This window comes from Hypanus sabinus, chromosome 18, assembly GCF_030144855.1.
Source record: "Hypanus sabinus isolate sHypSab1 chromosome 18, sHypSab1.hap1, whole genome shotgun sequence".
In the NCBI taxonomy this organism is placed as follows: domain Eukaryota; kingdom Metazoa; phylum Chordata; class Chondrichthyes; order Myliobatiformes; family Dasyatidae; genus Hypanus; species Hypanus sabinus.
Window position 1 is genome coordinate 17575722 of NC_082723.1, and position 27625 is coordinate 17603346.

The 27625-nt window shown below is 41.4% G+C and overlaps 1 protein-coding gene across 3 annotated transcripts in view; it reads right to left on the minus strand.

The window, feature by feature from the left end:
• The window catches only part of LOC132407362 (SH2 domain-containing protein 3C-like), a 286124-nt gene that overhangs the window by 172171 nt on the left and 86328 nt on the right, over positions 1-27625 (minus strand). For all 3 annotated transcript variants that reach the window (XM_059993734.1, XM_059993735.1, XM_059993736.1), the window contains one exon: positions 21930-22019. In XM_059993734.1, coding sequence (XP_059849717.1) covers positions 21930-22019 — 90 coding nt within the window. The remainder of the gene's footprint in view (positions 1-21929; positions 22020-27625) is intronic.

Genomic DNA, 27625 nt, shown 5'->3' on the forward strand with positions numbered 1-27625 from the left:
GAACTCCAACAAATTTGTCAAACATGACTTCCCTTTTGTAAAGCCATGCTGACTTTGTCCTATTCAGCTATGTTTATCCATGTTTATGCCCTGTTACTGTTTCCTTAATTATCGATTCTAACATTTTGCCAACCACAGATGTCAGGCTAACTGGCCTATAATTCCCAGCCTTCTGTCTATTGCCCTTTTTAAATAAAGGAGTTACATTAGCATTTTTCTAATCTGCCGGGACCATTGCCGAGTCCAGCGAGTTTTGAAAAATTATCACTAATGCATCCACAATCCCGACCGCCACTTCCCTTAGGACCCTAGGATGCAAGCCATCCGGTCCAGGGGATTTATCCACCTTCAGTCCCATTAATTTATCAAGTACCATTTCCTTGGTGATTTGAATCGTAGTTAGCTTCTCTTCCCCTAGAGCCCCCTGTTTATCCAGTGTTGGGATATTTTGAGTGTCCTCTACTGTAAAAACTGATACAAAATATTTGTTCAGCGTTTCCGCCATCTCCACGTCCCCTATCATTAATTTCCCGGTCTCATCTTCTAGGGGACCAACATTTACTTTAGCCACCCTTTTTCTTTTTATGTAACTATAAAAACTCTTACTATCTGCTTTTATGTTTTTCACCAATTTACTTTCATAATCTATCTTCCCCTTCTTAATCACCTCTTCCTAAGGATTTGATTTTTTTTTACCAACATAGCTACTGCACCCCCTGTGCCTACCTATCTGGTCCTTTCAATACAGTATGTATCCTTGGATGTTAGTCTCCCAACTATGATCATCTTTTAGCCACAACTCACAATGCTATACTTGCCATCTCTTACTACACTACAAAATCATCTACCTTATTCCATATACTGCATGTATTCAAACTTAACACCTTCAGGCCTGTATTTATCACCCTTTTCAATTTTGTCTCCATGTAATACTTCACCTCATTCTACTAACTGCAAATTTGCCCTATCATCTGCCTGTCCTTCCTCACAGTCTCACTACACAATGTACCAACTTGTATACCAATTGCCCCATTGTCAGCACTATCACTCCGGCTCCCATCCTCTTGCCAAATTAACCTAAATCCTCAACAACTCTAGCAAATCTGCCTGCTGGAATATCAGTCCCACTCGGGTTCAGGTGTAATCCATCCTTTTTGCACAGGTCATACATACCCCAGAAGAGATCCCCAATGATCCAGAAATCTGAAACCTTGCCCCTGCACCACTTTCTCAGCCATTCATTCATCTGTACTATCACCATTTTCCCACCCTGACTAGCATGTGGTACTGGGGGTCATCTAGAGATTACTACCTAAGAGGTTGCCTTCTTCAGCCTCTTCTCTAAATCCCTATATTCTCTTTACAGTACCTCTTCCTTCTTTCTACCTATGTCATTGATGCCAATGTGCACCACGACCTCTGGCTGCTCACCCTCCCTCTTGAGAAGCTTCTGCAGCTGCTTTACAATAACCTCGATCCTAGCACCTCAGAGGTAATACACCATCCTGGCTTCTCCTTCACAGCCACAGAATCTGCTGCCCTTCCCCCATCTATCAAATCTCCTATCACTATCACTCTGCATGACGTTACCCTTCCCTGTGAACCTTGGAACCAGCCACAGAGCCACTTGAATAGGTGCTGCTGTATCCTCCCCCCCCCTACCCCACCACCCAGCAGTATCCAAATTGATTTACTTGTTGCTGAGGGGAATGGCCACAGGGCAACCTTGCACTGATTGCTTACTCCCCTTACTTCTCCTGTTTGTCTCTCATATGATCTGAAGTCTGCATTCTGGGTGTGACTACTTCAGTAAGAGTCTCATCTCTAAGTACATCCAGCTCTGGCTCGTTTCTTGACCTTGTCAGTCAGCAGCTGAAGTTGAGTGCACTTCCTGCAGGTGAAGTCATCATAGAGACCATTAGGTGCCCTGAAATCCCATATTTTACAGGAGGAGCATTCCACTGTCTGGGCACTTTTTATACCTCTAAGTTCTCACCTGCATATGTTCTTGTCCAAGCCTGTCGAGCCAAAGCCTGACCACTCCAACAATTGCTGCTCTATTTATAACTCGCTTTTTATTGACCCTTGCTGAGTGCCTAAAAGATTGCAGCCTGCCAAAAAGTTATGAAAGGCTCTGTGCTCTCTGGGCCATCTCCTACTTAATTCTAGTGAATTTCCACTCACTCCCACATTCTGAAGAGAAAGCAGGAAAAAGTGAACTGAAGTAGCAAGTAAGAGTGTTTTTTTTAACAAAAAGCCAACTTATTGAGCAATGAGTCCAGCAAAGCCAAGTACAATTATTTCTCAAAGTAATGCTAAACCTGGCTGCATTATATTTGGATGAGGAATGTTGGAAGCCATAATTTAAACTGTTGTATTTTGTAAATCCTTTGACCCATTTTTTAAATCATTAATTCACTCTGAATACAAATAAGAAGATTATACAAATAGGATTTTGGATTTCCTAATGTGCAAGGTGCAATGTGACATGATTTTTATTCACCATGTTTGGAGTGTTTAAAGCATTGACAAGTGATTGTTGTAAAACCCGCAGCATAAGCAATATCCTTTTCACATGTTAAAATGTTTTGACTTGTGCACTGAAACATTACATTCATCCTGTAACACAACCTTGAGAGTTAATGAAAAGGTGCCTAACCACTACATGTTGTAATAGAAATGACTGAATCAGGGATTGTACCTTGTGAAATTATTGAGACTGCCCAGTTCTGCATTTCAAGTGGATGTGCATCTGCCAGGGATCAGCGGAGCGTTATTCTTAACACTTTTGTCAAGATCCACCCATTAAATAGAACCATTTTTTAAAATTGCAGGAGGGAAGAAATTCAATCCCAAGTGCCTGCTCCTCCATTCAATATGATGATGGTTAGTTCACATTTATTTGCGTTATGCTGCATCTGCTGTAGATTTGCTCATTCACTCATTGCACTTGCCTAATAGCTTCAAAACTTCTCTGTTTTCAATGGGAAACTTCAGTTCCCTCGTTGAAACCTATGCCCCCACCCCACCCCTATTGATCTCAGTTCCATATTCTGGGCTCAACAAATACCTCTTGCTTCCTTTTGTGTCTAGAGATTCTTCTGCTTAAATATATTCAGGGACATTGTCTCCACAAACTTCTCTCATAGAGAATTCCACAGGTTTACACCTTTAGAGTGCAGAAATTCTCCCTAAATCTCAGTCCTAAATATTCCAGAATCTGTGAGCACAAGAGATTCTGCAGATGCTGGAAATCTTCAGCAACACCCAAAACATGCTGGAGGAACTCCTTATTCCCCTGCATTGATGGTGCCTGATTTACTGAGTTCCTCCAGCATTTTGCGTGTGTTGCCCGTGAAACTGTCACCCTTGATTCTAGCCTGCACCACCTGCTCACCAGCCAGGAGAAATTCTCCTTCCATTCATCCTTTCAAATCAGGAACTTTGTTTTATTTTAAAGCGATTTCCTTTCATTCTTCTAAACCAGGAATTCCCATCCTGAGGTCCACAGATCCCGTGGTTAATGGTATGGGTCCTTGGCATAAAAAAGGTTGGGAACCCCTGGTCTAAACTCTTGTAAATACAAGCCACATCAGCCCCGTCTCTCCTCATATGATAGAATTGCTAAACCAGGAATTAGTCTGGAGAATCTTTGTTGCACTCCCTCTAAGGCAATTGTGTCTTTTTTTAAAGTGTTTGAGACTCAGGACTACACCCATCATTCCAGATGTGGTAGAAACATATCCCTGTATAATTATAATTAGACATCCTTGGTCCAGTATTCATAATATCTTGCTGCACCTGCACTTGATAGAAGTACAAAAACATCAAATTTCCTAGTGATTCTCCACTCAGATAATTACTCATGCTTTTCTAATTTTTTCCTACCAGATTGGATGACTTCACAGTGATCATGTTATACTTCATTTCCCATGCCATTAGTTTCAAAGTAAATATGCAAAACGATAGATCTGGTCTGGGGTTGAGATTCTAAATTGGAGGAAGACCAGTGTCGATGGTATCAGAAAGGATCTGGCAAGTGTGGATTGGGACAGGCTGTTTTCTGTTAAAGGTATATTTGGTAGGTGGGAGGCCCTCAAAAGTGAAATTTTGAGAGCACAAAGCTTGTCAAAATAAAAGGTAAAGTAACAAATGTAGGAAACCTTGGTTTTCAAGAGATATTGAAGCCCTGGTTAAGGGAAATCAGAGGTGCATAGCAGGTACAGGCAAGCAGGAATAAATTAGGTGCTTATGAAATACAAATACAAATGAACATATAAGAATATATCAGGAAAGTTAAAAGAAGGCATGAAGTTGTTCTAGCAGACAAGGTGAAGGAGAATCCTAAGGAATTCTACAGATATGTTAAGAGCAAAAGGGTTGCTAGGAACAAAATTGGTCCTCTGGAAGACTAGAATGGTAACCCATGTGTGGAGCCAAAACGCCTGGGGGAGATCTTAAATGAATTCCTGGCACTATACTTACTCAGAAGACGGATGCAGAGTCTATAGGAGTGAGGCAAAAAGCAGCATAAATTTAATGGATCATGTACAGATTATAGAGGAGGAGGTTTTTTCCACCCTGAGACAAATCAGGGTGGATAAGTCCCCAGGGCCTGACAAGGTGATCCCTCAGACCCGAAGGGAGTCAAGTGTAGAATTTGTTGGGGCCTAGCAGAGATACTGAAATTATCCTTAGCAACAGGAAAGATTCCAGAGGATTGAAGGATAGCCAATGTTGTTCTGCCTTTTAAAAAAGGCTCTAAACAGAAGCTAGGAGATTTGATAGAACTATACAAAGTTAAGAGTGGTATAGATAGAATAAATGCAAGCAGGCTTTTTCCACTGAGGTTGGGTGGGACAACCAGAATTCATGGGTAAAGGGTGAAAGTTGAGAAGTTTAAGCAGAACATGAGGGGAAAATTCTTCACTCAGAGGGTCTTGAGAGTGTGGAATGAGCTGCCAGTACAAATGGTGCATGCAAGCTTGATTTCAATGTTTAAGAGGTTTGGATAGGTGCATGGATAGTAGGGGCATGGAGGACTATGACCCCGGTGCAGGTTGTTGGGCATAGACAGTTTAAATGATTTTTGCATGGACTAGATGGGCTGAAGGGCCTGTTTCTGTGCTGTATTTCTCTATGACTCTATGTCCCTAATTTTCCATCCATGGCCAAATATTACTTGCAATGCCATATATTTAAAATTACCACTATTATGTAGAGCTTTGAAAAGACTTTCTGAAATACCAAATATACCCCACTGGTTCAGGCTTATCTATTCTCCCAGTTACACCCTCAAAAAAAAATGCCAGTAGATTCGTAAAACTACATTTCCTTTCATAAATCCTGTTGATGTTTTCTCATCCTGTTGATAATTCCTAAATATCTTGCTGTCACACCCAGCATTTTCTACTGATGTTAAGATAACTTGTCTATAGTTCCCCCTGTTTCTGACTCTCCTTTTTTTTAAGCAGTTATATTTTCCATTCTCCAGTTCTGCAGGAGCCGTTCTACATTAGAAAGAAATTGGAAGATGTGGAATTTGGAAAACCCAAAATGTTCACTATTTCCCTGACTGTTTGGAATACAGATTACCAAACCTGGGTTTTTGCAGCTGCCAATACTATCAATTTCTCCAGCACTATATTTTCATTAATATTGATTTCTTTTAATTCACCACTTTCACCAAAGACACTCCCAACTTCCCACAAATGTATCATGGTGAGCATTCTAACTGACTGCATTACTGTCTGGAATGGGGGGGGGGGGCACTGCACAGGATCAAAATAAGCTGCAGAAAGTTGTGAATTCAATCAGCTCTCTCATGGGTATCGAGGACATCTTCAAAGAGTAATGCCTCAAAAAGGCAGCATCCATCATTAAGGACCAGTGAGTCTTACTTCAGTGGTTGGTAAGTTGATGGAGAACATCCTGACAGGCAGGATTTATTAACATTTGGAGAGACATAATATGATTAGGAATAGTCAGCATGGCTTTGTCAAAGGCAGGTTGTGCCTTACAAGCCTGATTGAATTTTTTGATGATGTGACTAAACACGTTGATGAAGGTAGAGCAGTAGATGTAGTGTATATGGATTTCAGCAAGGCATTTGATGAAGTCCCCCGTGCAAGGCTTATTGAGAAAGTAAGGAGGCATGGGATCCAAGGGGACCTTGCTTTGTGGATCCAGAATTGGCTTGCCTACAGAAGGCAAAGAGTGGTTGTAGACGGGTCATATTCTGCATGGAGGTCGGTGACCAGTGGTGTGCCTCAGGGGTCTGTTCTGGGGCTCCTTCCCTTCGTGACTTTTATAAATGACCTGGATGAGGAAGTGGAGGTATGGGTTAGAAAATTTGCTGATAACACAAAGGTTGGGGGTGTTGTGGATAGTGTGGAGGGCTGTCAGAGGTTACAGTGGGACATCAACAGGATGCAAAACTGGGCTGAGAAGTGGCAGATGGAGTTCAACCCAGAAAAGTGTGAGGTGGTTCATTTTGGTATGTCAAATATGATGGCAGAATGTAGTATTAATGGTAAAACTCTTGGCAGTGTGGAGGATCAGAGGGATCTTGGGATCCGAGTCTGTGGTTAAGAAGGCATACAGTGCATTGGCCTTCATCAACTATGGAATTGAGCTTAAGAGCTGAGAGGTAATGTTACAGCTGTATAGGACCCTGGTCAGACCCCACTTGGAGTACTGTGCTCAATTCTGGTCACCTCACTACAGGAAGAATGTGGAAACTATAGAAATGGTGCAGAGGATATTTACAAGTATGTTGCCTAGATTGGGGAGCATGCCTTACGAGAACAGGTTGAATGAACTTGGCCTTTTCTCCTTGGAGCAATGGAGGATGAGAGGTGACCAGACAGAGATGTATAAGATAATGAGAGGCATTGATTGTGTGGATAGTCGGAGGCTTTTTCCCAGGTCTAAAATGGCTAACATGAGAAGGCATAGTTTTAAGGTGCTCAGATGTAGGTACAGAGGAGATGCAGAGAGTGGTGGGAGCATGGAATGGGCTGCCATCGATGGTGGTGGAGGTGGATACAATAGGGTCTTTTAAGAGACTCCTGGATAGGTAAATGGAGCTTAGAAAAATAGAGGGCTATGGGTAACCCTAGGTATTTCTAAAGTAAGTACATGTTCAGCACAGCATTGTGGGATGAAGGGCCTGTATCGTGCTGTAGGTTTTCTGTTTCTATGACCTCCATTACCCAGGACATGCCCTTTTCTCATTGCTACCATCAGGGAGGAGGTACAGGAGTCTAAAGACACACCCTTAACAACTTCTTCCCCTCTGCCATCCGCTTTCTGAATGGACATTGAACCCATGAATACTACTTCACTACTTTTACTTTTCTTTCTTTTTTTACACTACTAATTTCATTTAACTTTTTAAAAATGTAAATATACTTACTGTAATTTACAGTTTTTATTACAAAGTATTGCAATGTACTGCTGTTGCATAACAAGAAGTTTCATGACGTATGCTGGTGATATTAAACCTTATTCTGATTCAATGGACTTTTGGTTCCATGTAGTTTTCATGAAGTTATTGATGTCCTCTTTCATCAAGATATTTATGTAAATTTACCACCACATATTGTTGGTTTTCCCTGCTAGTTACCTGACAAATATTTATTTAATTAAACCACTACTTTCTGAGTTGCCTGCCACCCAGACTGAGGGAACATCACAGATACTCACAACTCGAGGAATCTAAAGACGTTTACATCAGGAAAGCTCAACACTACAAAACTTTTTGGGAAGGCAAAGAGTAATTTTTTGAGAAAGATGAGTGAGAGTGAAACCAAATTAGTTCCAATCTCTGCACTCCACCCAGATTAGGAAAATGGTGCTGCTTTTAACCAATCTCGTGAACTGATTATAGCATGAGGAGTCACACAGTGCCAGTACTGACCTGGCCAACAGTTAGTTGAGGGAATGAGAGTGGTGTTCGGAGAAATGGTGTTGCTTAGATATTTGTCCTATTGAATATTGAAAGGCCTAGATAGAATAGATGTGGAAAGAATGTTTCCTGTAGTGGGGAAACTAGAAGGACAGCCTCAGAATACAAGGACGTCCCTTTTGAGCAGAGATGAGGAGGAATATTTTTAGCCTGAAGGTGGTGAATTTGTGGAATTCATTGCCACAGATGATGGTGAAAGTCATGTCAAGGAGTACATTTAAAGCAGATCAAGGGTATCAAAGGTTTCGAAGAGAAGGCAGGAGAATGGGGTTGAGAGGGATAATAGATCAGCCTCAGTGAGCCAAATGGCCTAATTCTGCTCCCATGTGATATTGTCCCACCCCATCTGCAGGAAACCAAATTAACAAAATGGTGCCTCATCACTACAAGAATGTTTAGCGTTACATCATGTCTTACAGGAGAGGGAAGGTAACTGCTGCTATAAGATTGTTGAAGCACAATTACACATAGTTCCTGGTTACAACATTGCTGTATCGAGCTTTCAGTTTCCGTTAAGATCTGCCTGTCTCAATAAACAGATGTTTCCTTAACCTCATGTTCAAATGAGTTAATTTGATACCACAACACAGTATAAAAGAAATTAAACATACTGTAGTCTAGAAGATTGATAAAGTTGTCGTGTTATTTGTACTCAAACATCCTGTGCCTCAATTCTTCATTTGTACACCACACGGTTTTTTTTCCCCAGGAATTGGTCACATGGTATAATTGGGCAGTTCAGAATTGTTGGGCCAGAAAGGCCTGTTACTGTGCTGTATCTCTAAAAAAAAATCCTTAAAATAATATGGAATAGATAGAGATGATGTTGGAGCAAGACAGTCGAACTCTGTGCTAATTCTTTCCCCTGTGCTGTTGGCTGCCAAATGGTGTCCTATTTGAACCTAGATGTCTGAGTAATGACAGATGAGGACTTCAAAGGACCTCCTAGCCAAAACCTTTTACTGTTGCCCAAATGTGGCTTTGTGGAGGTTGATTATCTCTTGGTGTAGGCCACATCTGGTAAGTGAGTTGTCATCAAGGCCCTGAGCCTTGACCCCCTGGAATTTTCTCATCCCTGGTCCTGCATCTCACCAATATTTCCCCAGTCCATCACTTGTCTTGTAAAAAGGAAGACAAGAAGTATCCTCTCCTAACACTGTCTTGAAGAAGCAACAGAAGTACCAAAGAGCAACATACACAAAATGCTGGTAGAACACAGCAGGCTAGGCAGCATCTATAGGGAGAAGCGCTGTCAATGATGAAGAGTCTCAGCCCAAAATGTCGACAGCACTTCTCTCTATAGATGCTGCCTAGCCTGCTGTGTTCTACCAGCATTTTGTGTGTGTTGCTGTTTGAATTTCCAGCATCTGCAGATTTCCTCGTGTTTGCTCTTTAGAAGTACCAAAGGTCTCTTTTCATGAATATTCCATTGGAGTTCCAGTAGACTTAACTCTCAAGCAAGCAGGTACGGATGAGGTTTCATTGCCATGGCTAAAAGCGAAGCAGGAGGGGAGACTCCAAGCCAGGCTGAAACAAAGTGGAAGGAAACCCCCTCTACCCAGTATCTTGTTAGTAAATGTGTAGTCACTGGAAAACAAAATTAAGGACCACAGGGCAAGATTACTGTATCAAGGGGAAATGAGAAATTGTTGTGCTCTTGTGTTTTAGCGACACATGGCTAACTCCCAGCATGCCAGATACAGTGATCAGACCCAAAGGCTTCCAGTTACACAGGTTGGACTGAACCGCTGATTTGGAAAAGACAGAAGATGGAGGTGTGTGTTTAATGATAAACTCTCTGTGATTTTCTGATGTGGTGGTTTTGTCATACACAAGTCCCCCCAACCTTGAACACGTAATGATCAAATGCCATCCATTCTATTTACCAAGGGAGTTTTCCTCCATGATCCTGACCACAGTTTACACAGTACCAACGACCAACGATAATCAAGCACTTGAGATACTCCATGATGCTGTCACCAAACAATAAACAGTCCATTCAAATGCATTTTATATCATAGTTGAGGATTTCAATTAATTTTTTTTTGAAGAAATCCAAGTCCAATTACCATCGGCATAGGACCTGTAGTACCAGAGATCCCAACACACTAGACCGCTGTTATACTAAGATAACAAATATCTACCATTCCAGGCCCAGACTGTATTTCAGTAAGTCTGATCAGTTAGCTATTCTTCTTCTAACTGCATACAAGCAGAGGCTAAAGAGCAAATCTCCAGAGATTAGGACAACAAAGAGTTGGACACAGGAGTCAGAGAAGTCAGAGAATGCTACAAGATTGCTTCAAGTCAGTGGACTGAGGTGTGTTCATGGACTCTGTGGATCAGAATGGATACACCATGGTTGTCATGGACTTTATAAAAACAGTTGTAGATGAGTATGTCCCCAAAATATCATTCAGAGACTTCCCCAACCAGAAGCCCAGGATGAAGCACGAGATCCATAATCTGCTGAGGGCCAGTTCAGATGCAGTCAAATCTGGCAATCAAGAAAGTTACAAGAGGTCCAGGTATGATCTCCAGAAAGCCATGTTAAGCCAGAAGTGGCAATTTCAGACCAAACTTTAATCAATGAAGGATCATTGAATCAGTGATCAATACAGGGTTGAATGCTATCACCTCTTGCAAAGTGAAATCAAGTGAATTGGTGATAAGAGGCCTTCGCTCCCTGATGAGCTCAATGCTTTCTATGCTCGCTTTGACCATCAAAACATGGAGGAAGCATCACAAACTCCCACAGCCCCCAAGGGTAAACTGACAAAAAAGCATCCGTCCCGGATGGGGCACTGAAGACCTGTGCTGATCAACTGGTTAGAATGTTCACTGAGGTCTTTAACCTCTCACTTCAGCAGTTTGAGGTACCCACCTGCTTCAAGCAGGCTTCAATTGTACTGGTGCCTAAGAAGAACATAGTAATCTGCCTCAACAACTATCCTCCAGTAACACTTACATCCACCGTGATGAAGTGTTTTGAAAGGTTGGTGATGAAACACATCAACTCCTGCCTGAGAAGTGACTTGGATTCTCTCCAATTTGCCCACCAGAGCAACAGGGTCCACAGCAGATGCCATCTCTTTTGTCTCTTCACTCCTGTAGTGATTGAGATGTCCAGATGCATACATTTGTTTTATCGACTGCAGCTCAGCATTCAATGTTATCATCCCTCAAAACTAATCAATAAGCTTCAAGACCTTGTTTTCAATACCTCCTTGTGCAATTGAATCCTCAATTTCCTCACTTGCAGACCCGAATCAGTTCAAATTGGCAAAAACTTCTCCACAATCTCCATCAGCACAGGTGCACCACAAGGCTGTGTGCTTAACCTCCTGATCTACTTGTTTTGCACCTATGATTGTGTGAAGCACAGCTCCAATGCCATATTCATGTCTGCTGAGGGCACCACTGTGTATGCCAAATCAATGGTGGTGATGAATCTGCATATTGAAAATCTAACTGAGTGGTGCCACAACCTCTTACTCAATGTCAACAAGACCATGGAGCTGATTATTGACTTCAGGAGGAGAAACCAGAGATCCATGAGCCAGTCGTCATCAGGGTATCAGAGGTGGAGAGGGTCAGCAACTAAATTCCTCAGTACAATTACAAAGGAAGCATGGTAGCATCTCCACTTCCTAAAGAGCTTGCAAAGATTTGACATGACATCTAAAACTTTGACAAACTTATATAGATGTGTTTGCAGAGTATATTCACTAGCTGGTATGGAAACACCAATGGCCTTGAAAAGAAAATCCTACAAAAAGTAGTGGATATGGCCCATTCTATCATGGGTAAAGCCCTCCCCACCAATGAGCAACATCTACACGGTTGTTGCAGGAAACTAGCATCCAATAATGTCAGGACTCCCACCACCAAGGTCATGCTCTCTTTTCACCACTGCCATCAGGAAGAAGGTACAGGAGCATCAGGACTCACACAGGTTCAGAAACAGTTATTACCCTTCAACCATTAGGCCCTTGAACCAAAAGTAATAATTCCACTTAACTTCACTTGCCCCATCATTAAACTGTTTGCACAACCTATGGACTCACTTTCTTTATCTCATGTTCTTGATATTTAATGCTTATTTATTATTATTAATATTTCTTTCTTTTTGTGTTTGCAGTTTGTTGTCTTTTGCACACTGGTTGTCCGCCCTGTTGGTGCAGTCTTCCATCGATTCCATTATGGTTGTTGAATTTACTGTGTATGCCCGCAAGACAATGAATGGTGACATAGATGTACTTTGATAATAAGTTTACTTTGAATTTTGAGATCCATGAAGCTTCAGAGGCTGGATGTGAATTGTCATAAAGGGTTTCCCTTATATATTAAATCATTGAATTGAAGAATGCTTACAGCATACAAGGAAGCTATTCAGCACGTCCTGCCTGCACCAGCTCTCCACCACATCAACTTTGTGTATCAACTGATCATCTCCTTCTCAGTAGTCCTGTAAGTTTTGCCAATTATTTACTCATCCATTTCCAGTTTGATGTAAGTGGAGTCTGCAGCCAACTCATCTGCAGGCAGGACATGCCAGAGTCCATGTATTTTCTACATAAAGTAATTTTTCCTCATGCTTCTCCACCCTTTTACATTGTACTATGATGCCTGGCCTTTGACCTTGTCAACAATGAGAACATCTTTCCACTATCTACTAGTCCAGACTCCTAATCATTTTATATACTTATAGCCATTCTCACCTCAGCACATAAAATCTCCCCTCAGCCCAGCCCTTGCCTCTCTGATATCTCCTTTGCTGGTGTTCTTCACCCCAGGAACCATTCTTACAAATATTTCTGGACTTTCTCTGCAGAGAATCTTTCCTGTGACATGATTTTCCAGATTCAAAAACAGCTGAGGTTTACATAATTCCCCTACTTTTATACTCAAGACCACTTCTCATAAAGCCTGATATGCTTAGGTCTCGGCTGTTTATTCTCCACCATATGTGCTCCTGATTTGTTGAGTTCCTCCAGCATTTTTGCATGAATTTCTGATTCCTAATTTATCATTTACTTAGGCTGCCCTGTTGCTTTCAACAATTTTGCACACCTACCCTGCCCCGGCCCCTCTCCTTCTGTACTCCTTTTAGAAATAGTGTCCTTTATTCTCTGATCAATCTCCTTATTGTTATTTTTGCAAAGAAGAATCACCTCACGTTTCTTTGTAATAAACTTCATTTGCCACTCATTTGCCCTTTCAACAAGCCTATAAGTATAATCCTGCTGCAATTTATCACTATGTTCTTCTAAGTTTACAATACTACTCTGTTTTGAGTCGTCTTCAAATCTAGAAACTATTGTTTTTATGCATTTTTTTAAAGTTTTGTTTTATTCTATTGAGATAGAGTGCAGAATAGGGCCTTCTGGCCCCTTGAACCATGTTGCCCAGCAAACTTTAATCCTAGCTTAATCACGGGACAGTTTACAATGGCCAATTAACCTGAAAACTAGAACGTCTTTTGGACTGTCGGAGGAAACCAGAACAGCAGAGGAAACCCACACAGTCACAGGGAGAATGTACAAACTTGTTATAGGCAGTGGCGGGAATTGAATCCAGGTCCTTGGTACTGTAAGGTGTTGTGCTAACCACTACTCCACCATGCACTATAATCTTTGCACCATACTGCTGTTTCGTGTTCGTTCTTGTAATTATTGTTCTATTTAACACTACATATAATGTTTACTCTGCAGGCAAGAAATTTCACATGACAATAAATTAATCTGTAACTGCATCTGATTCTGAATCATTAATATACAGGTAGATAAAAACAAGAAATTGCTACAAATAGTGGTTTTTCACACATTTGGTGAAGAAATAACAGTGCTTCACCTGAGGGGCATTCTCATATGCTTTGTCAGCATCAATTGATCTCTTGAGTAGCAGAACTGCAGTTTTTCAACATAGTTTTGGGAAGGCTCTGCAGAACTGGTCAATAGATCTCCAGAGACAATCATCTCAAACATATCAGTGCAATCTGCTGTCATTGGAGACACTCCTTGTACGTTCTGCTTTTGCCCTTTCTCCTCTAACACACCCCCCCCCCCCCGTTTGTTTTTCTGTGCTTCTCCACTTCTGACCTCCACCATCGGCAGCCCTGCCTACAGCTGCTGATCTACAATTTCCTCCCAAAAGTTGTCTGCCTTATTGAAACCAGAAGCTTAAGGTCAACTGTCCTATTATTCTTAGACATAAGAGTCAAATTTTGTTCATTAATCACCCGATATAGGGCCCTAAGAATTCTTCTTAAGTGATAAGTATTTGCATTCTACAACAGTAAACAGAAGTTTTTCATTGGATGGAGGTCATAGGTTAAGTGGGATCCCCTGAGTATGTGAAAGGTGCTACATGAATGCAAGCATCCTTTCATAATACAAGTTGGTGTTCTTTATTGGGATATGGATCAACATAGTTCTGCTTCCCAATCTCTGAAGGACATGACACTATTGTGTTTACCCTTGAAAGCCATTATGGATCTAATTCTACATGGTCAGTTCATGTTCTTAAAGCTTCTTCAGCTATTGAATGCAGGAGCAGGCCTTAATTTGATGAATGAAATTTAAAGGACCTTTTAAATCAACTTCACAGTTTTGGTTGGGATCTGAATGTTGACAGTGCCATCTCCTTAGGCTCATTATTGCATCGGATACACGGTAATCTCTGAAATCATCCCCCCATCACTCAAGGGGTTGGGGGGGGGATCTGCTCAATTTGAAGCAGTGATTTTCAAAAAGACCACCCACTCCAACGGTAGGTTACGTGGCGAAGTTTGAGTTTCAGCACATCTTTGGAACTAGCACATGATTTCTGCATGATTACATGCAGAAGGCAGAGATATGTGAGTGAAACAAGTAGGTTGCTTTGGATGACAATTTCCTGAAGGCCTTGCCCTGACCTGGACAATAATCCTCCCTTTGCACACTGCAACACTTTAGAAGGGTGGCTGAATAAGGATAAGGAGTTGGAAACATGATAACCTCCTCACTAACTACCCCCTCCCTTTCTTGCTCTCCAATTACTACTACCCCAGCCCGGATAGCTTATTGTGGTACCAAATAAAAATTGCCACCTGAAATTTAAAAGCCCTCCCATTTCTATTCCTTTTAAACAATGATATAGCACATTGTGTACTGGTTGTGAAGAGATGGCAAGGCCCAGTTAAAAGTTTCTGTGTTTCATTACAGCGCTTGGCAAGCCTGTCAAAGGACAGCGCCCTGTGGCTGGAACTAATCAAGAACACGTGAACGTCTAAATGCTGCAGAAACAAAGGAAAGGAAAGAATGAGCATTTTCCATCGGAAGGTTTACTTTAGCCAGTGCTCCAGGTCTGCGCAGTTTCATTTGCACTCTGCTTTATTAGCCAATGAATTGTATCCCGACAGATGAAGAGTGTTGCTAAAAATTGTGCCATTTCTTACAGGGATTTTTATCTCTACAATAACCTATCTCGTAAAAACACTACGACACGTAGAGAAAGTGATCATAATTAAATGGCGATTAAATCTGGAAGTTGTAAACCCTCACCTTTTCCTTTCATTACACCCCTCCTACACCCTCTTCCTCTCTCTGTGTAAGTAGGTCCACGGGTAGGATTTGTCCACTCTCCAGCATTTGTTCTCTTCTAAAGAAACTGGGACAGAATTCCATAAATGCTGGTCCTCCTCCAGTATTCTGTTGAGTGGTGTTGCAACAAATACTGTCTGGCTATAAAGGAATGGGTGGTCAGTATGCATTCCACTGATCTCCAACAGAGAGTCGCAGCTCGGTGTTCGAACTGGAAAACCTCTCACTTGCCCTGGGGTAGAGAAACCATCTGTAACCTTAAGGGACTCAAAGAGGCTATTGGATGCACTGATGGGTGAGCCCTTTATTTCCCAACACATCTGTAAAGTATTCTCCCTCATACATACCTGGCAACAGCACTCTTTAATTCTTTCTGCTGTGACCTCAAGTATGACCAGACGTTTATTTGTACACAGGAGCTAAATCAGACCTGGCTGGTTTGTATGACTCAGCACGTCATTAAACAGTTACAGTTTGTCTGGTTTGTGGCATTTTCACCTCTGAATTGGAACACTGTGAGTTTATATGCACACCCCTGGTTTGATTATATAATTTAGAATTTTAGATTTACCATTGTATGGTCACCATACGGCACAGAAGTGCAAGGTAAAATTGGAAGGTAAATAACTTTCATCCTCCTTTTATTTTTGGAATGGAGAACAAACCAAATCTCTAAAGTGAAACAGAGCATGGTGTAGGGATCTCTGAGCTAGGGTAATACTGAGAGAAAAGTGCATTGTCTGAGCCGGCTACATTGTGAGTGAGTCTTTAGTTTGATGACCCCATCCGTCTGTTCAAAACTGCAAGCAGTATGTCAAGAATATCGGGAATGCTCGAGAGGTTTTGACCATCTTTGCTGCTTCAATTAATTGCACTGCCAGTAGCACAATCCTGAACATTAGCTGTTTATGGGATCTAAATGTGGTGAGAATTCCTGCTTCACTTGAACACAAAATATCAAAGTCAAAGTAAATTTATTAACAAACTATGTATATACTCGCTAGCCACTCTATTAGATATCTCCTGTACCCAGTAAACTGGCTACTGTGTGTATATTCATGGTCTTCTGCCGCTGTTGCCCAACCACTTCTAGGTCCAATGCATTGGGCATTCAGAGATGCTCATCCGCACGCCACTGGTGCAGCAAGTGGTTATTTGAGTTAATGTTGCCTTACAGTCAACTTGAACTGGTCTGGCCATTCTCCTCTGACCTCTTTCATTAACAAGGCATTTTCAAAGATACAAAGTACAATTATTATCAACCTTGAGATTTGTTTGCTCACAGGTGGTGACAAAGCAAGAAACCCGAAAGAGCCCAATTTAAAAAAAAAATAAAAGTAAAGATAAAAGACCAACAGTTGATACTCAAGAGGAGGAAGAAAAAAACACAAATCGTGCAAATAATTGAAGTGAACAACAATTCAAACCAAAAATTTCATCCACAGAATTGCTCACTGGATTTTTTTTTTTGTTTTTCGCATCATTCTCTATAAACTCTAGAGTGGGGTTCCTCAGTTAATGGTAGGGGTCCATGGCATAAAAAGGTTGGGAACCCCAGCTCTAGAGTCAGTTGTGTGTAAAGATCCCAGGAGATCAGCAGTTTCTGAGACACTCAAACCATACTGTCTGGTACCAACAATCATTCCATGGTCAAAGTCACTTAGATCACATTTCTTCCCCATTCTGATGTTTGGTCTGAACAACTGAACCTCTGGACCATATCTGCATGCTTTTATGCATTGAGTTGCTGCCACCTGATTGGCTGATTAGATATTTGCGTTAAAGTGGCCACTGAGCGTAAATGTTACTACGCACCTTGAGACTCATTTTCTTGCAGGTTGTACAGAAAAATAAATAAAATTTACACAAAAATATACATAAATGTCAAACAACCAATGTGCAAAAGAAGACTAATTGTGTAAATAAAAAGCACTGAGTACTTAAGTTGTAGAGTCCTTGAAGGTGCATCTGTAGGTGTAGAATAATTTCAGAGTTATGCTGAGTGAAGTTGTCTAGGCCAGTGGTGTAGGGTAGTAACTGTTTCTGAACCTGGTGCTGTGGGACCTAAGGCTCCTGTACCTCCTGCCCAATGACAGGAGTAAGAAGAGAGGATGGCCCAGATGGTGCAATAAATATGGTAAAGTGAGAGAATATGGTTTACCATTAAACCAGTGATCATAAAACAGTGAAAATTTGATACTTTGCTATGAAAATCCAAAGTTGCTTCTATTCTTTCTGAAAAGTGCTAATGGGTGGAGAACTAAAAATACTGCACAAAGGTAGAGAAAAAACATGTGTTGTAGCATCTGTTCTATCTATCATCGTCAATATCAATTTGGCACACTTTCCACTCAAACCAACCCGCATGAGTTACAACTTAATACCTTAATTAAATAAACTTTTGTACTGTATATCATCTGTCTCCTTGCTTAGTTAAATACTTCCCTCCAACCACCACCTTCACCTCCAATATTCCCTTTACACCCCCATCCCTTGTTTCCAGGTCTCTGTTCCAGTGGCAGGAGTGTGTCCCCGTGTGAAAGTTTGCACTTTATTCAAGTTACACATAGCCCTTTAAATCTTCATCAGAGCTCTTGAATGAATGCTCAGTAAACTGTCTACATGACAGATGTAATTGTCATTGTGTCGGTTTATGGGTCTCCTCTCTGCTAAGAGCAGGTCAGGTGAGCGCCTGCCTGTCACCTCTGTGCATGGCTGTGCATTCTTTTAAAGCAAGCAGAAGCCAAAGCACAAGTGAATAGCTTGCAGAAGAGAAGACTTAATTTTATAAAAACCTCTCAGGAACTTGGAATTTCCAAAACCGTTTAAACCGAGCAACAAGCACAAAATGCAGGAAGAATTCAGCAAATCAGGCGGCATCTATAGAGGGGAATAAACAATCGATGTTTTGGACCAAGACCCTTCATTGAAACTGGATGAAGTGTCTTGGCCCAAAATGCTGACTGGTTTATTCTCCCCATTAGATACTGCCTGACTTGCTGAGTTCCTCCAGCATTTTGTGCATGTTGCTCAAGTTTTCCGGTATCTACAGATTCTCTTGAAATTAAACAGTTATTTGTTTGATGATAGTATTGTTGTAACACAGGAAACTTGACAGCTAAATTGTGCTTATTAATGCACAATGATCATCGCGGATGTATGATCAGTCTTCCCAAGCAGGAACCTACAGAAAGCAATTGGCCTGGATGTTGCCCCTGGCGGTGTTCTTAGATCCTGTGCAGAATAGTTGGTGGGAGTATTTGCAGATATTTTAACCTCTCCCTGCTTCAATCCAAGATTCCCACCTGCTTTAAGAAGGACTCTATCATCCCTGTACCTAAGCAAAACAAGGTAACATGGCTTAATGATTACTGCCTTGTGGCTCTGACATCCATCATGAAGTGATTCAGGAGGCTGGTCAAGGCACAGATTAACTCCAGCCTCTTCAGCCTACTGCAATTCACTACTACCGATAAAGGTCTACAGTGAATGCAGTTTTCCCCGGCTCTCTGCTCATCTCTGGATTATCTAAACAGATAAGACTCCTACAGCTCTGCCTTCAGTAATATAATTCCAAGCAAACTCATCTCCAAATTCCTAAACCTGGAATTCAAAAATTTCCTTTGCAATTGGATCCATGACTTTGTGACCAACAGACTGCAATCAGTAATCACGATTATCCTCAACAATGGTACCGTACATGGTTGCTTCCTCAACCCTCCTACTCCCTGTACATTTATAACTGTGTGGTCAAATTTTGCTTGAATTTGATCTACAAGTTTGCAGATGATACTACCATAGTGGGGTATATCTCAAATAATGATGAGTCAGAGTCCAGAAAGGAGGTAGAGAGCCTCGTGACATAGTGTTGTGACAACAATTGACACTGAAGTTGAAGGACCATAAGATATAGGAACAGAATTAGGCCATTCAGCCCATCAAGTCTGCTTCCCCATTCCATCATGGCTGATTTATTATCCCTCTTGACCCCATTTTCCTGCCTTCTCCCTGTAACCTTTGACATCCTGACTAACCAAGAATCTATCAACCTCTGCTCTAAATATACCCAATAACTTGACCTCCACAGCTGTCTATAGCAAAGAATTCTACAGATTCATCACCCTCTGGATAAAGAAATTCCTCCTCATCTCCAGTTTAAATGGACATTCCTATATTCTGAAGCATTGCCCTCAGTCCCAAGACTCCCCCATTATAGGAAGCATCCTCTCCACGTCCACTCTATCTAGGCCTTTCAATATTCAATAGGTTTCAATGAGATTCCCCTTCATTCTTCTAAACTCCAGCAAGTACAGGACCAGAGCTGTCAAATGCTCCTCCTGAGTTAACCCTTTCATTCCCGGGATCATTTTTGTGATCCTCCTCTGGACTCTTTCCAATGCCAGCACATTGCATAGAGTTGAATTTCAGGTCTCCTGAAGTGAACATCACCAATAGCCTGTCCTGATCCAATCACATTAACACCAAAGTCAAGAGAGCTCACCAGCAACTCTACTTAGGAGGCTAAAGAAATTTGGCATATTCCCTCACCAATTTTAATTGATGCACCAGAGAAAGCATCCTATCCGGACACATCATGGCTTTGTACAGCAACTATGTCCGTGACCACAAGGAACTGCAGAGATTTTGTACACAGCTCAGCTGATCACAGGAGTAGAAAATGAATCCTTCTTGGGTCCAGCTTAATGGCATTGCCTCCCACACAATAGTGATGCCTCATTTTTCAGCCATCCTTGGCAAAGCATTGGAATGAGCAATAGTTCTGCATATTTAACACCCATTTTAGGTCCCTTCAGTGATTTACCCTTCCCAACTGGTGCAAGCACAATGCCAAAGGTAGGTAGACACCACTGACAAAGTACGTTGAAAGGAAATTTTAAGACTGATGTTGAGCTATAACCTATTTTCACCTCATGGAACTGAATCCCAAGCCTATCTTGGTCATGTTGGCTTATTATAGTTAAAATCCATTTCCTTTACTTGTCCCTGGAATTCCTTTTGAAACCCTCTTTGCATCTCTCTTCATGTGAACAAGATATCGTACTTCTTCATCGTGTTCTTGAATAATCCTATTTCCTGAGTTCCTCCATTCTGAACCCTACTCCCTCCTCCATATGCAGTGGTTTCCAGTTAATTGGGCCATTGATTAATTGGGGCAGCTGCTTATTTGAGACAACTCAAAAAACAAAAACTAATAAAAAAAAACAGCCGGGATTCCCTTCGTTTATTTGGGACATTGTGCTACTTAATTGGGACAGGAGAATATTGATGAACAGTTTCTAACTAGCATCAGGCACGTGCACTTGTGTGACCACTAGATACATCACTTTGCCTGGAGAGAACAGTTTTTAAATAGCATCAGTTGTGTGCCCTTTGTGTTCAGAAAGCAGTGGTTTTGGTCACTGATAGTTGTTGAGAAATAAGCAGTTAGACAATTCAGAACTGTTTTACTCTCTGCGGTTTCAGTAATTGAGGCTTGGAAATGCCAGAAACGGCTGAGAAGGAAAATTAAACGATTTCACTCCTTCAACAAGTTAGGAACAGTGGAGAATTTGGAGGTGTCCACAATCATCTTGAATGTTACAATGAAAATGAAGATTCGGAGGGTGCAATTGTCAATAGCATCGTATGAAGGCAGTCCATTATCTGCGCTGATTTTGTTCATTTACAGACACTCAATGTGGCAGCATACAGGTGCGCTGGATGAATTCCTCCATTGATAACAATTATGAACGAATACACGGTTTTATAGTTTTGTAGTAGTTTTGATCATGTTCTAATTTGTTCTGTATTTTATTTGAATATATAATTGGTTACTCAGTTAAACTGCAGTTTGTCTTTTTTATACCTTTAACTATTTCCATGCAAGTTCAGCCAATTGGGGCAGCCACTTAATTGGGCCAAAATGTACTGGTCCTGATTAACTGGAATCTATTGTATTATCCTTTCTGCAAATGTGTGTGTACACCCGCTGTTTTTCTTTTAACTGATGCATGTCTGGCGGTCTTTGTAGCAACACACACAGAATACTGGAGGGAATCAGCAGGCCTGACAGCATCTATGGAAATTAATAAACAGCCAACGTTTCAGGCCGGGACCTTCTTCAGGAAGGCCTTTATATAGTGTTTCATTAGTCACTGCCTGTTCTGTCATTAGATATAAGAAACACATTATTAAAAATGCAATCTCTGTCTCACAAATAGGTTAAATTTACTGCCCTTTTATTCAGATTTGAATCCTATCTTACATTATTTTAGGTACATTAACCATTTACAATTACATCTTGGCCTCATTATGAGAAACTTGTGTTGTTTAAAAACACCGAATTATCCTGACCCCATTCCCTGGTACTTGCTTACCTCTATATTTGTCACGCCTGGGATAGACTTGAACGCTGGACATAGCTGAGGGATGTTGTCTGATTCTTAGAAATTGGCAGCGCAGGTTGTCTGTGAAGGCAACAAATTGAAGAAACTTGTATTATTAGATCCTTGCAAGATGTCGACAACAGTATTCCCAACCCAGCAACGGCAAAATATTTTCATCGTGAGAAGTGCCTGCACACTTCCAGAGTGCTAGTGCCATAGACTTTTCTAAAAGTAATCACCCCACTAAGTTCTTGGTGGGATGTAAAAGCTGCAAAATGCATTAAGTGTAGTGTACTGGCAGCCCATCTGGAGCATGTGAATGGGAGCAGCTTTGAACAGAAACACACTGGGCATTGTGCACAGTTCTGGTTACCCAGCTGTAGAATGTGATTAAGTTAGAGAGGGTGCAGAAAACAATCACAAAGATGTCACCAGGACCGTAGAGCTTGAGTGATAAGGTTAAAGATGAATAGGCTGGGACTTGTTTTCTCTGGAGTGTAGGAAGTTGAGAGTTAACCTTCTAAAGGTACATAAAGTTTTGAAAGGCACTGATAAATTAGGTGATCACAGTCTTTTTCCCAGGGTAGAGAAACCTAAAACTCAAGGACAAGGAGTAAAGGTGAGAGGGAAAGATTTAAAAGGGGCCTTAGGGAAAGTTTTTCACACTGAGGGCAAATTGGTATTTTGGCTTATTATTATCGCATGTAGACTAATTCCAATCCAATAACGAGGTGCAGAGAAAAATGTTGTTTAGTATGCCATCCATCATGTCATCACAACAGTGCATTGAGGTTTGTATAAGGGGTTTCCAGCCTGGGGTCCACAGACCCTTTACTTAATGGTGTCAGTCCAAGGCATAAAAAGAATTGGGAACACCTGGAAGGGAAAGCAATAACAGGATGCAAAATAAAGTATCACAGAGAAAGTGCAGTGCAAGCAGACAGTGAGGGGGCAAGGCCATAATGAGGTACACTATCATCATCATAGCTTGTCACACTAGACAGCCAGCCACTCTAGTGTTGTTTGGTTGATGTTGAGCAGGTCAGTGTCAGCTAAATCAGTTGAGAGTGGGCAGTTGCGCAGAACGTGTTCAAAGTTCTGCACCCTTTTGCCACACTCACAGGATTTTCTGGTCTTTATACCCCACTTCACCATATTGTCTCTAGTCCTACAAACTCCCACTCTCGCTCTGTTGAGAGTGCACCACTTCTGTCAGTCAAGCAGTGTCCCATATGGCAACATTTCTGTGGGGTCTTGCACTGTATTGTTTGGTGGGGTTCTTGCTTCTGTTTGTTGCCAGAGGTCAATCCTGTATGTTTGGGGGGATGTTCCGTGCAGTAGTTCCTCCACTGTAGCAAAGCTTTTCCTCGATCTTAGGCGGTTGGAAACTGGCACACGATGATGTAGTGGGTCTGGTGGATCCAAGTTCTGTTTAACTTTTTCAAATTTTGTTGTAGTATTGTCTTCGGATCTCTGGGGGAGAAATGCCTGCAAGTCTGTAAATGATGTAAATGGGTGTGGGACGCAGTGTGCCCGTGATTATTCGGCAGGCAACGGGTCTATTTTCTTCACATAGGCTGATCTGCCCCACACAGGTGCACAGTAGGTGCATAGCAGAGTGCTAGGGCAGTTGATGTAAGTGTGTGAGCATTGGATCCCCATTTCATGCTTGCTAATTTTTTTGAGAGAATTGTGAGAGCCAACTTTCCCTCGGAGTTTTTGGATGGGGGTGGCAAATGAGAGCATCCTATCCAGTGTCACTCCCAGGTAAACTGGACTCGGATGGTGTTCGAGCTCCTTCGCACACCAGAAGATCTTGAGTTTCTGAGCTGCTTCTCGATTCCTCAGATGAAATGCACACACTTGAGTTTTTGATGGATTTGGGTTCAGAGAACATTTTTCATAATACTACTTCTTTGTTTCAAGGACTGCTGTAAGTTGTACTTCAACTTCTTGGAAGGAGTTAGTTTGTGTTGCTTTGCATAGGTCGTCTGCATAGATAAACCTGCATGTGTTAGGAAAGGTTGGATGGTCATTTGTGTCAACATTAAATAGTAGAGGTGCCAGGTCTGATCCCTGTGGTAGTCCGTGCTTTTGTGGATATCACCTACTCTTAGTTCCATTCATTTTTCCATTAAATCTATGATTTTCTAGGAGGTTTCTTATTACTTTGACAGTGGTTTCATTCTTTAACATTTTAGATAATTTCAGTAGAAGGCCTCTGTGATTCACAGGGTCCTACGAATACTGCCCCTGTAATTTGTCGCATTTCAAAACCATCCTCAATAAACTGGGTTAAGTTCAGGACTTGACTGCAGCAAAAGCGGCCTTGGCTGAACCCGACTTGGTCTGGTGTTAGAAGATCTTCGACTAAGGGGGATATTCTTTTCCATATGAGTCTCTCGCAGGGTGCAGAGCAAGGGAATCGGTCTATAATTTTTAGGAATGTTGGGGTCTTTATTGGGTTTTAGGACAGCAACAACTTTGGCTCTTCTCCACTTTTTAGGTGTTTTTAATGATCTTAGGCAACAGTTAAAAAGGGACAGAAGCCAGTGGAGTGCTTTTGGTCCAAGGTGTTTAAGGAATTCATTAAGAATCCCATCTATGCCAGCAGCTTTGTTGGATTTTAGCTGTGATACTTCATCCTTTAATTCTTCCAGGGTGAGAGTTGGGAAGTTGTTATTCCCATTTGTGAGAGCTGACTCCATCTCCTGATGTTGCTTTTTCTTTTGCCTCCGTTCTTTGTTATCTGGTTGACCATTTAGTATTAGTTGGTGGGCAACCTGATTGGGTGTTATGGCAGCAATTCTCTGTGGTGGTCCATTGTCTGAGTTGAGTTTCCAAACAGTTGCCCATGCCTTCTTACTGCCAATCCTGATATTACGCACTGGACCAAGTGATCCGGTGGGTGGTAAAAGTTCAATCCCTCGGCCCACTGGAGATCATGAAAAGGTAGACTACGAGGTCAAGATTTCATCTTATTGTACTAGGAGTCTCTTCAGTTATCTTTAACAGTGGGATAGAAGTAGTCTGGAACAAGCTGCCTGAGAAAGTTATAGAGGTGTATATGATTGCAATATTTAAAAGACATTTGCACAACTGGATGGAAAAGATTTACAAGATTTAGAAGGATATGAACTAAACATAAACGAATGGGACCAACTTGGAACGGTATCTTGATCACAGGGACCAGTTCCTACATTTGGGTCATTGTGGTCTCAGAGTTATGTTTCTTTGAAATGCCCGTTGCCTTGCTATGTGGCTACGATAAACTTGATTGAGAATAAATGAGAGCTCATCTCAACTCTGCAAAATAGGAGTGAATACAGGCTCCCTGCCCTTGTTGTTTTCCTTAAGTCTTCAGAATGGGTCAACGATACTGGGCACATTTCATTCTTTATATTTGATACTGAAAGAGCATCCCCCCTCCCCTTCTCTCCAATTTTGTGACTCCACTGTCCATCACCACAGGAAACTACTGGCTTCGGGGCATCACTCCCCTCTCTGCCATAGGTTGTGGATTCCAGCAGGAAGGGGCAAGGAGACTGAATTCTCACTGCTACCATCGGAAAGAAATTCAGGAGCCTGAGGTCTCACATCACCAAATTCAGGAACATGGTGATGTGAGACCCTTTAACCACCAGGGTCCCGAACCAGAATGAATAACTTCACTCACCTCAATGCTGAACTGATTCCACAACCTATACACTCATTTCCAAGGACTCATATTCTCGGCATTACTTAATTAACTAATCATTCATTCATTTACCTATCTATCTAACTATTTATTTATTTGTAGCTTTTTATTTGCATATTGGTTGTTTGTCAGTCTTAGCTTATGTGAAGTTTTTCATTAATCCTATTGTATTTTTGTTCTATTGTAAATGCCCACAAGAAAATGTGGGTTGTATATGGTGACATATATGTACTTTGATAATAAATTTACTTTGAACTTTGAATGGTAAGTGCTTAGGTATTAGCTAGAGAACCAGGAGAGCAGCAAGTACTCACAACCTGGGACCCTGTCAGTGGATCAATGGTGTAAGACTGTACCTGTGGTGATTTACAGGGAAACAGGGAGATCAGGATTCACTGTAGAAAACTTGTTGGGAAAAGCGGAAAGATTTTGAATTATATCTTGAGAGGCTTCAGTTCTGAAAGCTATCTGCTTACTTTATTGTTTATGCAATTTCTGTTATTTTTTTCTGTACATTGGGTGTTTGATGGTCTTGGTTTGTTTTAATAGGTTCTATTGGGTTTCTTTGTTTTGTAGCTGCCTGGAAGGAGACAAATCTTAAACTTGTATAAAGTATACATACTTTGATAATAAATATACATTGAACTTTGAAATAGCAGGTCAAGTTTGCCTTTAATAGTACTGGTGGGAAACCTACAATGACACTGAACTAATGTTTATAAGGTTAATGCAAAGAAACTTGCAGACATCACATGATCCAACAGTCTGTGAATAGAAAGCACTGGGATCAGAATACCATATGATCAAAATTCTAGGAATATCTCCAACTAGTTTTGGCAACTAAGAATGAACAGAAACTGATTTAGTCCTGCTCTGGAAAACATCCATGCTCTTCTTCTCTGGAGCAGGACAGGACGGGTCATGTGGCGCTACTTCCAGAATTCCTCATTGAGATTGTTCCCAGCTCCTCCTGCCTTTTAGGTTAACTGTTGTATCGAATGTCTCCTGAGTGCCGCTCATGAGGCGATAAGTCTGTTGTGGCCACTGTGGGGCAAAGTTGGAAACAGCTGGGATCTGAAATATAAATAAGAAGTTAAAATTGTTCTCCGATTGTGGGAAATATGGGAAGCCGTCGTTTACATAACTCTGAGGCTGCAGTGACCTGAGTGTGGGAATATCCACCCACGCAGAGAGGCTTGAATGTAAAATGATCCATGTGCAATCCTGGCTTTAGTCTGTGACTAACAGTTACAACAAACCAACCCAGCAACTTGCAGATCATGCAAGCATTGTCCCATTATCCTTATAAACAAAGGCTACACAAGGCACTGAGCACTGTTACATGTAATTTGTTACACACAGTCTGAGTAATCTCATTGTTATCCCACTTGAACTGCAGCTGAGATACCAAAACTGACATTTGTGGAACAGAAATTTAACTTGGATGGCATTAGTTTCGCTCCCTGGTCTCTAATTCTGTTGACATTAAGGATCTGGATATAAGCCACATTCGGCAGGCAGCCTTTTTGCGATGCCGTTCCCTGTGAGAAGCTGGAAGTTTCACTACTGTAGCTGATCTTGAGACACTTCGGACCCAAATTTCCAAGTATTCAAATGAGCAGCTGCTTCTCTGTGGAGCTGGGAATGACGAGCGAAGAATTAAGAAGGGGACAGCAAGAAAAACAGAGGCTTTTTAGGTCAGAACAGACTGATGTCCAAATCTTCTCCTATGTCTTATGAATCACAGTCAACTTGAGTCTTTGGATTTCCACTCGTTGTCAGGCAATGGAGGTTATTTTCCAGTAATGTTTTCTTTATTTGATATTTCAATAATAAATTTTACTTATAAAAAAAGTGGACAAAAATACTGGAATGAACACAAGAGATTCGGTAGATGCTGGAAATCCAGAGCCACACACCCAAGGGTGCCATGTAGTGTAGAGGTTGGCGCAACACTATTACAGCTCAGGGTGTCAAAGAGTTTGCACTT